At 34.9% G+C, this 14,668-nt stretch overlaps 1 protein-coding gene across 2 annotated transcripts in view; it reads left to right on the top strand.

Annotated features, from left to right (window-relative positions):
- The first annotated feature begins 5,055 nt into the window (after nucleotides 1-5,055).
- LOC131057389 (receptor-like serine/threonine-protein kinase ALE2) overlaps nucleotides 5,056-14,668 on the top strand; it is a 43,960-nt gene continuing 34,347 nt past the window's right edge. Inside the window, exon 1 of one of the 2 annotated variants that reach the window (XM_057991552.2) lies at nucleotides 5,056-6,799. In XM_057991552.2, coding sequence (XP_057847535.1) covers nucleotides 6,670-6,799 — 130 coding nt within the window. In that variant the 5' untranslated portion in view covers nucleotides 5,056-6,669. The remainder of the gene's footprint in view (nucleotides 6,800-14,668) is intronic. The other variant, XM_057991553.2, reaches the window with a different exon arrangement.

Below are 14,668 nucleotides of genomic sequence, written 5' to 3'. Positions count from 1 at the left end.
CATGCATTTGTGCACATTTGTTTATTGTATTTGGTCATAATTTTTATTCATTAAATCAATCCATCTTGGGGTTTAACCAAACATGAAAATTAATCATTGCCTAAAAAAATCCCAAATAGTTTTCATAGTTATTAATACTTTGTATCTACAAGTACTACAGACCTAGGTGAATTATATTTGAATAGTATAAATAAAGCATGTCAAATTTGCACACCAAGGTTCATATCCACAAATCAAGTTTAGATCCACAATTGTGAAAATATTTTTTACACTTATATAAGTGATTGGGGTTTCCCATTAATGAGATTATAGGGAACCCAAGTTAGCTAAATTGAATATTTTGCTTGCCCCCAAAACACTTATTTCCTCTTTTTATAAAAGGGGCTATAGATGGGGTATGGTAACCACCTAAACAATATTGGATTGGGTGGATTCACTTGCTCTACCATCTTAGATCAAAGTAAACACCCCTTTTTCCACTAGTCAAGCCCTATTTTGTTATGTACATAATCTAGTCAATTAAATAAATTTGCCTAGATTTACTTTTTATGAATAGTGTCTATATTATCCCTTATAAAATAGCATTACACATATTCATAAAATAGGTGGGTGGATAAACCAAACCCCTAAAGTTCAAATGGGAGGTTAACCTAGGGCAAGATAACAAAAAAACATAAAATATGCTACTAAGTAGCTAGAGCACAAGTAGTAGGAGGAGGGGGATCTCGATCATTTGGCTTACCCATATATCAGTGAGGTCTGAAATAATCATAGGAGAGTCCCACCCATCATTGCCATTATTAGCATTTTCCTTTTGAGTTCCTTCATTGACCACTTTAGTAAGACAAATAACAAGAGATAAATGGATAAATTTGTCGAAGTCAAGCCAACTAGAATTTCTCTACCAACAAGTGATGGAGATGTAGATTACCTACTAACAAGCCACAACCATCCCCATTGAGCATAATGTATTTTCACAAGGTCATAGAGAAGATTGAGAACAAGCCTCTTTATGGGCATGGGTAGAATGATTACACCCATGACAAAACCTTTGAGTAGGAGATTAACCTCGAGAAGAGGTAAATGATCCAATAACACTTGTAAGTGAGAAACCTTAAGTGCAAATTTAATCTCTTGCACTTGAATCTAAAATAACATTATAACAAATCATAACTTTAGCATACAAAAATTATCGATGAATAAAACAACTTGAAAAATAGCAAAATTTCTATCTTTCCATATGCTAAAAGTAATCTTCATGCCATATTTGATTAACTTTATGAGGTATGCAAAGCTAATGCCATAATACAATTATATGACAACAAAAAGACCCAAATTTGAATAGCATGATGAAGTCATGTATCCAAGTCCAAATATCTTGAGCTCTAAAAATCCAAAAGAGATGTTTGAGAAACTCTTGATGTCCATGAAAAGGAAATCAAGGATAAAAACACCTACATAAGACAATTTAGAACAATGGAGAGGCCCTTGCAAAAGAAGACACTGAGCAAAGTGAAGCAATTTGGGCTCCAACACTATTGACCATATGTTATGAAACCAACCTTGCTAGACTAAAATTGGTGATTGAAAATGCTACCATTAATTCAAGGTGGGCATGATGGGCAAAAGAGGAGAAAGCCAATAGAATTAGATCTTTCGAACCTTGGTGAAAAGAAATTGGCTAGATTCTTGAAAGCTACACTGGTGAAATAATTTAAAATTAATTTTTAGATTCTAAATAATTTGTCTAACTACTCTAATTCTCATCTACAATGACAAATTTGTTGGCTTGATGATGATGTTTGAGTTGTAATTGATGACTTGTATTGTGTTGTCATTGATGGAAACCATGTTTTGTCAATCGTCTTAGTCATTTATTCCAACCGGTAAAGCCTAATCAGTAGTGGAGTCAGTTAAACAGTGAACTGGTAAAACATGTCAGAGAACCGGTAATTAGTGACAGAGCAATGTTCATGAGAACAATACGAAAGATTGGTGAAGAGTTAGGTGATGCGGTTTTGCAGGAGTGTTGGAGATTGTATCAAGCAACTACATTTCATATGGCAGCAGAAGATTCAACATGATGAGCGAGTTATGATGAGCAGAGCAATCAATCTTGAAGAATTGTTAACCGGTAGAGCATAATAACTTAGATTGGTAAACCTGTAGTGTTTAATGTTTTATTTTTATTTGTGGCTGACATAAGTAAAGTGTGTTGAGCAATATTGACCAGATACATTGAACCTAGGAAATTGTTCCAAGGTTGTTAGCCGACTTAGTTGAGATGTTTATAAAAAGAGGAAAAGTATGTGATGATGTACCAGATGAAGGGTTTATAGTAAAGATTTGATTGTGTAGTGAAAAGAGAAGTTGTGTGATGATGTATAGTTGACGATTCAAGCAGAATTGAAGTGGATCTATCAGGCACATAAGGTGCTATATGCAGATCAGTTACCTGTTGTTTCCTAACAGTTGCAATAGTCAAAATCCCTTAACCGGGTAGGTCCTAACAGACCCGATTGTATAAATCCCTTAACCGTGTAGCTCAACAACTTGAGTTTAAATCCTCAAGCGAGGTTACTCCTAACAGAGTAAAGCTCCCAACAGAGCTATGTTGTAAATCCCCTCACCGGGTGACTCCTAACAAGGTCTTCTCTTAACCGGGCATTATTGTAAAGCTCCTAACTAGGCTAGGCCTTTAACAAGGCGCATCCCGAAAGAGTGCAAATTTTGTGGGTACCAATTCCCACTGTGGTTTTTCATATTTGGGTTTCCATGTGAAAAATATTGTGTCATATGGTGCATGTTTTATTGGATGTTAGCTTATGTGATTATTTTCCTTGCATGCTTGTTAAGTTTCAAGTTGATAAAAGTGTTGTTCCTATTCGTGTTGTTGTTTTTGCTTGCACTAATTCACCCCCACTCTCAATGCCTTATAAGTTTATATCAAAATCATCTACAAATAATTTACAATATATTTTTCAATAATTGAATTCCAACTAAATATTATTTTCTATTTTTCATAACTATTCCAAAATATTGCACTAAATATTTTTACTAAAAGTTGGCATATAACTTGAGTCTTACTTAATTTCATTCATCTTTTATGCCATGGATCGATGTTGATCTTTAGCTTATCCATTCCACACCCAAGTTTTAGATAAATGATTTGTAGGATTGACTGGAGTTATTTGCATAATTTGTGAAAATTAATTTCACACTTTTAAAATTCAAATTCAAATTTAGGGTCAACCTAGCCCTTCCTACAAGCCATTACGTGTCAATTTGAAGTGTAAAATATTTCACTTGCTACTTTTGGAGTTGTATTTGAACATCTTAAAACTCGAGCATTAAGAATTCACAATAAATTATGGGCATCCAAATTGCATTACCTACTCGCATCAATATACATGCATTTATATAGGATTGCATGTTATATGTAGTCTTTATTTTTATTTGTTAAATTAATCCATCTAGAGGGTTTTGACCAAAGGAGAATCAATCTTGCCTTGCAAACTCCCAAATAGTTTTCCTAAACTCCACACCTCTATAGCTATAAGTATTATAGATCCAAGTGAACAAGATCTAGAAATGGTAGAAAATAACACAAACCAAATCCACACACCAAAGTTCATATCACGCGTTAGGTTTAGATTCAAAGCTGTGTTTACACTAGTACAAATGACCCAAAACAATTGACAATCAATTTCAAGATTCTAAATCATTCATCTTACTATTTTAATTTTTCTATATATTGATAAATATGTTTCTAAATCATTCATCCAACTATTTTAATTTTTATATATATTGACAAAACCAACTAAAAACACTTCAAAATACATTTTCCATTAATGAAATTCTAACTAAATATTATCGTTTATTTATTTGATTTTTATAATCATTTCAAATTTTAATCTAAATATTCTTTTTCTACAACTTAAATATCTAAATTAATTATTAATATCATGCAACTATAAACTCCTTAACTTAATTTAAAAGGTATTTTAAAGAAGAAAAAAAACATTTTGTTTACTACATAAATGAAGACATATCTTCTATTCCATATCCTAAATACTATTTAATAATCGATTCATACACAAATATAATGTATATTAATATGTAAAATTTCAATAATAATTTCTGTATATAATGTACATTATCATAATATTATAATGATTTTAACGATTTCATATTTAAAAAATATTAAATAAATAATTGTAGTTTTTCAAGCAAAAATAAATTAAATTATGTAAATAAAAATAAATAAAAATTGAGGCAATAAAAATAACTCTTCATATAAAAATAAAATAATTTTAAATGATTCATAAATACGTAAAATCTTTTTAAAATATTCTTAAAGTAAAATATTTTTAATCATTTATGATATAGTGTGTTCGTTAAAATGTGGCATTCTTATTGTTGTCACTAAGATTGAAATTCTTGTTAAACTATTGTGATTGTTGATTTTGTGTCCTTTTTGATCCATTGTGTTGTGGGTTTTAACCTTGATGTCTAAAGTTTGGTTTGCCCCTGATAGACTACTATTACTACAAGTCTGAACTATTTGTATTAATGTAACATATTCATATAAAAATGAAATCCCCATTTTGACTTCAATTAACTAGAATTACGTTAAAATTCTTATATCAACCAACAAAAAAAATAAAATGAAATTTTTGACTTAAAAAATTCTGAAATAAATAACTCTTGATATATTTTAAAGTAATATATTTTTTAAAATATCTATAATCATTCCTCTATTTAGGATTATTGATCACTCTTTAACAAGCAACCACCAATACCATTACATATCGACAAGCATGGAACATGACACCGTAGGGGAAAACAAAATGTCTATAACCATATATAGGGGCAAAATGTCAACAATACTCGTGAATCTCCAAGGCAAAATCATAAAGAAAAGAATTTTTATTGAGCTCATAATTAGCTCTCCTCTCAATCTTTGGATCTTTCGCACTGCTCCTCTTCTAGGGATCTACTTCACAACCACATCCTTCGCTTTTGGACTGAACAAAATATGAAGCATATAAAACAAAAGGGATGATGATCCATCAACTTTCTTTTTTCAATGGATCAGCCACAATAAAAATAAAATAGAATTAACTGTCTGGCGAAGGGCGGGGTCCCACGATCCTCGGTGCAACTCGTGCATTCACAGATAATAACAAGTGATGCATGATAACTGGAATATTATTTAAATTCGATACATTTAAGTGCAGCTGGGCATTCTACTTTTCGCTTATTTTCTACACACCAGTGCTTTTTGGATCTGCTTTTTGTGGTTAGTAGTTATCATGACTGGTTGATTTTTGCCTTTCTGCGTCTAGATCTCACAAAAACTGAGGCAGAGTAAAGTAGTCTTTTCGATTCTGTTTTTCTATTTTATCCAGTCATTATGATTGGATATTTCTGATGGTTGGTGGAATGTTAGTAAACATGTACACTGGAGTTTGTTTTAAGGGTTCGGATTGAAGAGCTTTTTTGGCAGAAAGGTCGGCTTTTATTACTTCGGAAAGATGCAGCAAGATACTGTGGCTTTGGGATCTCCAAGATGCGGTTTTTGGAAGTTCAGTACAAGATGTAGCATTGGGTATTATTGTTTCGGGGACTATCATTGAGATCTTACTTTGAGGTTCGAAAACTGTTACTTTTAGTGGAAAAAAGCACTGCTCAAGTTTAGCTTTGATGAGGTTCTTCGGCGCCTAATTCAAAATGCAGCAATGGGTGCAAGCAATTTGGTGTCTTTATATAGGGTTGTTCCTGTAGTTAGGGTTGGAGTCGCTGTTTAAGAAAATAAGCGGTGCAAAGTTTGCTTAAGCTGGATTTTGATGCGCTTTTCTTGCACCCAATTCAAAATGCAGCAGTGGGTACCAGTTTTTTGGTGACAAATGTCATTAGGTTGTGGTGCAGCAGGGTTGAACTGTATTGTTGAGCAAAAAATTCAATGCAGGCGCTGCTTAAACTGGGTTTTATAAGATTTCCCGCGTTCAATTCACAATGCAGCTATGGGTACAAACGATTTTCTGACTTAAATGGTATTAGGTTATTTTGTAATAAGAATTGGAATTCAATTTCTAGCGAAAAAATGATTGCTACTGTTGCTTAAGTCTGGTTTTGATGGCCCTTTCTTGTACTCAATTTTCCCAATGCTGCACTGACTACAATTGATTTAGTGACTTGAGGTAGGATTAGGTTGTGGGTTTAAGCATATGTAGGATTGGGCCATTTTTGTAATTTAAGATCCCCAGCCAATTGAGACCCCATATGTGCACCTGCTACTGGGACCTGCAGAGAATTGAACGTGTGACCACAGTTTGGCAAATGTGCGTCATTTTAGCGAGGGATGCTTGGTACATGGTAGAGAAAATTTGGCCTAGAATGGCAAGGAGCTGAGACTTTTTTCTCAAAACTGTGTAATGACGAACTCCAGTGTATACTTCAAGTCAAAGATGTTGCCTTTTGGAAACATGGATATGTTAGATTGTTACCAAAGAGAATGCGTCTTGTGGTCAGCTATTCAGGTTATGGATCTTGTCACAAGAGCTGTTGCATATGATGTGATTATGGGTATGGTAGCAAAATGAGGGTTTTTGAGAAGATCGGTTTCCTTGCAGCAGTTGCTATTATAAATTTAAATAAAACTTAGAAATGAGGTTGAAACCGAGAGCTGTTTATCCAGAAACAGCGTGGACAGCAATGTGGCAGTCCTTTATTTTGAAGGTTGGTGTGCTTTGGTTGGCTTGTAGTATGCTTATTTACTGCGGGGACTGTAGCCATGGTAAGTCGCCTTGTTTTTCACTTTACAGAATTGAGAATGGTTGATCTTATTTCGTAGTATTTCTTTCTTGAGAAATTTGCTGTTAAAAATTAATGAGAATTTAGAAATCTAGCGGCTAGTTGGCTTGGATTTATCATTTTATATTTTTATGTCATCTAATGATTGGAATGTCCTTAAAATCCAAGCAAACAATACTGATTTTGACCTCTGCCTGTCAGTCAACAATTACCTTGATCACGAATCTAGTATATTTCTCTTCCATATTATCATGCCCGTGTTTATGCCTTAAGATTACTAATTCTTTGAGGTTGAACTCTCAACATGCCTTACATTTGCATACACTGAAAGTGCCAGTTTTCTATTGATATTCTCACGGGACACTTTACTATCAATGGCTTTAATTTTTCCAGCTAAGAAGATGTGATCTGTTTCAAAATCCCTGGCATGCTGTTTTCATCAAAGACTAGAAGCATTTTGACAATTATTGAAGCAATTTTAATTTGATTTTTGTTTTGACATGGTATAGGCCTTAAGAATATAAGCAAGGGAGAAGAAATCTATGATTCTTTGTTAGCGATAGACAGGGCTAGTCCTGAGGCCATAGATAGCACATACCAATCCCTTATAAGAGAAAGTAGCTATACGCGAGAGGGAATATGTATGCATATCTTGAGATTGGTCAACTGAGCAAGAAGAATATTATTTTGAAGAGGTTGAATTTCTATGATATACCTAATCCCAGCATCCATTCTTTGGTACACTATTAAACTCCAGAGGTTAACGACAGACAGAAACCAGTTATAATTTCTCGTCATTAGAAATATTATGTCCTATATGATATAATAACTTTAATAGATGGTTAAGGTCCAAATTTTTGCTTTGTTAGTCTATGGAGAAATGCAATTCTAATGTTGTATTTTTCATGATCTTGTAGACCAAATGTGTGGTGGCTGGAAGAGGTATCAGGGATATACATACATATAAATAACGGATCTCTGTATGCTTACCTTCTGCATATTATAGTTTTTACTGAGATTCAAGTTATGGTTTGTGGAGCAGTTGCCCAGGTTAACTGATAACATATCCATAAAAATCCTATGTTAGGATTGATCCACATTGATATCTGCTAAGTGCAGGGATGTTTACTAATATTCCTTATTACAGTCATATAACATCTATGTGAATATTTATTATCTGTGATTCTCTTTTTAATGGATGTTGGAATGAATAATGATTCTACTCAAACTGTAGTTTAAAAGTGAACCTTTCCTACCTGGAGTTGAAAGGAACAATATCTTGTGTTTATGCCAGGAGACACTGTTCTTCTGTAGGCAGTCTTATGAAAATTTTGTATAGGTTAAACAGTAGTAACAGGATCTTCATCTTTTTCATAAATTTAATGAATGATCATTCCACATCTGATTAAGAATGTTGCTAGAGATACTTAAAAAAGCTTGTAGATTATCTCTCATGAAAAAAACTGTGTTTTCACATACCAAGTTATGACAATCCTTGAAAATTTCCCATTATTTGTTCTTCCTTTCCTCCAAACCTTTCATTTGACCACTGACTACAAGACAAATCTTTTCAATACAAGACCATGTTCCGTTTGGGCCGATAGGAGGAGCTCCAATTAATTCATAGATTTAGTGTCTTATGAAAGTTGTTACTATCTGACTCAAAATTGGATTGAACGCCTATGTCACAAGGTTTCCTGCATATCAACCAATTTTATTTTTTTCAAATCTGGAAAATATCATTACTATCCCCAAAATTCCAGGTAAATTTGTCTGTCATATCAATTCATATGAATGCATAAGATTTTTATTCGTGTCAAGGACACTTGGTTTTCTTATTCGTGTCAAGGACACTTGGTTTTTTTATTCGTGTCAAGGACACTTGGTTTTATGGCAAAGTCCATGTTGTAGGCACCTAGAAGGTGCAAGTTCAAATCTTCTTCAATACAAAAAAAAGATTTTTATTCAAAAATCTTATGAAAATTGCTAGAATTCACCATTTCACTATCCAGAAATTGAGGTATGTATTGAACAATTGGTGGAATCAGATCAAATCACGTAGAGAGCCTACTGAACTTGCATAGCTAAAAAGTAAAACAAGTTCATAAATTTTGGCACACAAGGATTTGAATCCCCAATCTTGTTAATTAATTGTTTGACGACTGTTTGAAGCCAGCCAGAAAAAAAGAGATTCTTTGCTCCTTCTTGACTCAAAAGTGCTATTGATATATCATGTTGAGCTGATCTAGGGGTAGGCCTTTTCATCGATTTGTTGTTTTCCAAATGATGCAAATGTTGCTTTACAGAAATGGGGAAGCTTAGTTTTGATTCTTGAAAATAGGTGTGCAAGTGGTTAACAAGAAACAAATGCAGAGTGGTTAAGGCCTCTTGAGTGCGGGTACCATGTAACCATATGTGTTGATCACCAGGGGCATTCACACTACTCCTTGATAACAAAATGGACTATGTTCCCTTTCAAAATAATGAAAGTGGATAAAGATTAAAATTATATAAAATTAAAAATCACTAGTATAGTATATTTTATAATAAGATAATTGATTTAATTTTAATTTAAAACTTAAAAGTACTTAGTATACTGACATATTACAAAAATTATATTGCTATAATTCTAATTCAAAATTTAAAATATATCAACTTACTTTAAAATATATTGATATACCATATATTTGATTATTTCTAAGTTGCCGGTTCGGGTTTTGGTTCGAAGAACTGGTACACTGGTACGGCAAAATTTTGAAAAGGGGTTTGGGTTCGTTTAGTACAAAAACAATTAAAACATATATATATATATATATATATATATATTTTATTTATTTATTATATTATATTATATTATATAATTTATATTGAATTTCAATTTATAAAATAAAAAAACTTATAAATAAATAAACCCCGATAGCTACTTACACTGCTGCTGAGATACTCTGACCAAGGGCTGTGGCATGTCAGCTGAGTCAGATGAAATGTCAGCAGCAGGAGGCCAAAACAAAGCGCAGAACATAATAAAAATTTCGCCCAACTGAGTGACCGAACTGAACTACAAACCGTATACAGACCACGAACCACGAACCATATTTGGGCAATACGGGGGCCTATATAGCTGAACCCGGTAACTCAGGATTATTTTGTACAAATTTAATATGAAATCATTTCAGTGTATGTTTAAGGTATTAATTTCTGATTTTGAAGTTTTCAGAAATTTAATTTAAGTTTTTAATATTATATTAAATGTTTATAAACACGTTTAAACATTTAATATTATTAAATAATAATGTAATAATTTTTTTTAATAGATTAATGGTGGTTCTATAAGGGCCCTTTGTCATGTCCCCTCTTTAGCTCTGTCTAGCAGAGACATGTGAGTTAGCTTATTATGGGGTCGTGTAGGCTGACAGGGTTGGACAGAGACCCGGTATGGTTATTCAGTGTTGGAGACTTGGTGTTCTAGCAGTTATTGATCAATTGGGAGACATTCCTTGTTTTTAGGAGGCAGTTCCTACTTTTTAGGAGGTTTGATCATGCCCAAGGTTGGGTCTCCATGAGATGCCTCTTTGGGTTCAGTTTCAGAGAGATTGGGCTTGTTTCCTAAATTTTAAGAGCATCCCTAGATTTTAGGGATGAGACTACCAGTGAATCCTTGATTTTCGACTTCAGTCACAGACAAGTGACAGGATGATTTTAGGGTTTGTAATGTCAGTTGGGCATTTTATGGCTATTTGGGTTATATTTTTAATATTTCCTAAGTTAGCGTTTAATAATTAAATAAGGCTAAGTTGTTAGCCATTTTGGAGTAATAAGGGGATTTTTGGCCTCATCTGGATGCGCACCCTATTGTGTGATAGCTCGTTGGAAAGATCTTGAAATTATTTAAATCTTTCTCTTTGGTCTCAGGGCAATTCAGTGAGCGGATTTCTGTCTATGAGGAAAAAGGTCATTTTCTAGTAACATGACCACTTTAAAATAAGAAATTATAACATTTCCACTAGACCATGCCACTTGGAGATAATTAGGGTTCGATTTGCAATTGAGAGGGGTTATAAGGGGATAGGAGCTTCATTCTATGATCATCTTTTACACATTTTACATCTTGGATTTGAGATTTGGCTTTGGAAGAGCTTTTCAGCATCTGGGACGCCAACCCCAATGCCTTGCCTGTTTGGGACGTAGCCCCCAATACAGTGGTTTGGATTTGTTTGCAGCTATTAGCATCTTGGAGATTGTACGGCATTCTTTCTGGAGGTTCAGCAATTCTGACAGAGTTCAGCGTGGGGTTTGGGGTTTCTAACCAGTTGGGTGTACTTGGCAGCCGTACGGCTGTACCTGGCAGCCACTTTCCTTCCCACGTGCAGCACTTGGAGGGCTGGAATCTTGCCACAACTTCATTCCTAGTTATGTTACTCTTTCAGCATCCAGGTTGGAATTATTCTTGATTGTAATCTTCCTGAAATTATTGGAAATCTTCATCTGGTCAAATATTTGATTTTATATTCAGAAATCTGCCTTGAATCGAATTTGTTTTGGCTGTATATGAACTTCATTTTCAGTACTTTGTTCATGTACTTGTACTTCATTATTTACTTGTTGAAAAATCATCAAAATACAAAAAGAATTCAACCCTTCTGCAACTTCTGTCTATTTCTGAAAGAAAATATTAATAAGCAGGAAAAATCAATTTAAATAAATAAAAATTACAGCAGATTGGTAAAAGAGATCCATCAGGGATCTTTCACCCTTGCCCATGCTCCAATAGAAAAGGTACGAAGTACAAACAAAAAGTTCATTACCAACCTCAGACTACTAGAACCTAATATGCCTATAAGGAACAAAAGGGATTAGGAAGCTCCTTACACATAACAAATAGCAAAACATATATATAATAGTTTTTAGGATGGAACCTATAGAAAAAGACAACCCAAATTTATAGATTAGTAGTAGGATTTTATTTAGCTCAAAGTGCACCCCATTTGGCAATACCATGTGCTTTATCTTTGACTTGCCTGGAGAACCCTTTGCCAACTTGAATTGCCATCATGTCATCTTTAGTGTTCTACACTCAGTAGGCATTGCAGTCCTCTAGATATTGGAAATTCAGTCCTAGGATGATCTTTGCTTGCTGCTACATGATCCAACACTCTCCTTCTAATGTAGGTAGGGTAAATGCACTCACGATTCCCATCTTTACCGGACTGTGAATGATGGCAAGATGCTTAACAATCATTTGTAAATCAAGATAGAAATCATGAACCTCAAGAAGTTGGTCATATATTGCCAAAAGTTCCTTACTGAGCACACATGTTTTCCATTATTTTTTTTTTGGTTGGTAATATTTGATTTTATTAATAGTATAAAGATAGTACAATATTCATATCAAAATTGCTTGCATGTAGAGGATAGGCACGTCATTTCTACAAACTACCCCTACTCCGAACCACCCTGTAGATGCCTCCACCATACCTTTTTGAAACCCTAAACTAAAATCGAAATTACAGACCCTTGACAACCCAAAAAGCAAAAACAGGGGAAACCCTACTCAAAAGACCAAACCTAAACCCAAAACTGGCTGGTAATGTATACATTTTGTAAATACCATAAATTTTACAATTTAAAAAAATACAGACAAAAGCATATGTTATTTGACCAGCATACCTAGACAACCCAGAAAACTAGCACTAAACACACCACTCAGACTCACCACCCATCCCTGCTGCCACCTTCTTTGCGTTCTTCTCTCTCCCTGCTCTCGAATTCTTCTCTACCATCAGCAAGTTACCCTTTGGCGCCATCATCTTCTCTTGCAGAAAAAACTGTAATGCATCCCACCCAATTGCCGCCTGCGCTCGCCGTTCATCTTGATTTTATCCAATAGCCCAACGCATGAAGGGAACCAGTTCATGCACTTCGTCATCACCATCAACCCCTTCTTGGATGTCAAAGTCTGCACTCGAAATTGCCCATTCCAAGATTGAACCCAACCTGTGAGTCTAGTCGTCATGAATGCATCCCATTTTATCTCCTCCTCCTCCACGACCCAATTGCAGGCCCCAGGCAACCACCATTGACACAATGTTAACATTGGTGTGATATCCGTGCTCCGAGTGCAAGAAAATATCCCCCAACAAGGTCTCCATGATCTCCACAAAGGCATTGTCCTGAAATTTAAAAAGGGTCTTGAGTCATTTTGCAGAAATTGACCCTAAAAAAGCCAACTGCTGCCGGGGAGTAGTAAGCGAGAAATTGGCCTCCATGTCACTATAGAGAGATGCCACTCACCAACACAATTGTTCAAGACATTGCCTTTGCCAAATTCACTACCTTTAAAAAACAACTCGCACGAAACCAACATACCATTAAATGATAGCCATCTACTCATGGTAGAGAATGGCCTCCCTCTCAATCCAATTGGGATAAATCCATAAGATTACGATAATCCTCAAAACCTCTATTGTATCATCAGTATTAAATTTTGTTGCACACTTTGAAAGGGCATTCGCCACATCATTTCTTGCACATGGGATGTGCGATACCTCGATCTCCTCAAAGGTGTGGAGTAATTTATTAATAGAGGAAATAATTTTATTTAGATGCCACACGTGGGCTTCCTAGTTTTTAATAGCATTTACAATAACCATTGAATCCCCTTCAAGGTGAATTTTCGAGAGGCCAAGCCATTTACCCATTTTGACCACTTGTAGAGCCGCTTGGGCCTCTGCCATATTGTTAATTCCATCTAGTAGTTTTTTTGCTCCTATTGCGATGATGTTGCCATGCCAATCTTGTGCAACAAAACCTGCTCCAGATGGACCTGGATTACCTTGGAAGCACCATCAAAATTTACCTTGTGGCATCCTTCCCTTAGATTTCTCCATTCAACTTTCTCTCTATCCTCCTTGCTCGGATTAACCCGAATGAGCCCATTAATGGGCCAAATATGTTTTCCATTGTTGCTAACTGTTGTTCCTTTAACCCTCCTCATACTTCTATTAATATTTGTGTTGGTTGTTAGAGATGAAGAGGAGGCTTCATGTGTAGGCAAAAGAAGATGAGCCACCCACTCCATCATTGTACCCGAAACCTCTTCTAATTTTGTAGGAAATTCACCAAGATTACTAGAACATGTCTTGATAACCCTAATGCCTTGCTGCCCTACAATGCTCCCTCACAAGGTTGAGCGTTTTTGTTGAAAGGAAAGTAGGACAAGTTCATAGTCGATCCAATTAGGAGAGTGATGTAAGTATGCTAAATCTAAAAGAATCTCAATGGATTAGTGACACTAGTCAAAGAACAAGAAAGGAAGAAGGGAAGAATTAGAGGAATAGTTAAACCACAACACATAATATACCTTGGGAAAACATTGTAAAGAGAAAAACCCAACCTCCATATCACACACCCATTGTATCATTCAACAACGAGTTACAATACAATAGCAGTTTCCATGCTTCAACGAGGTCAATACTATGAACTTGGAGAAAATTTGGCAGCATAACCTTGGATAAAACATACCAAATATTCTCCATCCACCTTGAATATATATAGGCCAAGGAGACTCAAGAAATCATCAATGGTTTTCCTAAATCATGTGCTCAAAACCATGAGTCAAGAACCAAGTCAAGGTGGTCAGCATTCAATCCATGTGCCCTCCTCAAGTGTAACTCATCCACATAGAGAAAGTAACACCCTAGTTGATCAGTTCACTTGTATGACCAAGGGGGTCCAATGTAACTCGCAAATTCTCCATGTAGGTGTGTAATAATCTCTTACTCAACTATATTTAGCTAGTAAAAGATGCTAGTTATAGTCCACCTAGTAACCCCCTATTTAATGACTTACAACA

This window comes from Cryptomeria japonica, chromosome 5 (genome assembly GCF_030272615.1).
Source record: "Cryptomeria japonica chromosome 5, Sugi_1.0, whole genome shotgun sequence".
Classification (NCBI taxonomy): Eukaryota; Viridiplantae; Streptophyta; class Pinopsida; order Cupressales; family Cupressaceae; genus Cryptomeria; species Cryptomeria japonica.
The sequence above is the reverse complement of the archived record's forward strand: the minus strand, read 5'-3'. Positions and strand labels throughout refer to the sequence as shown.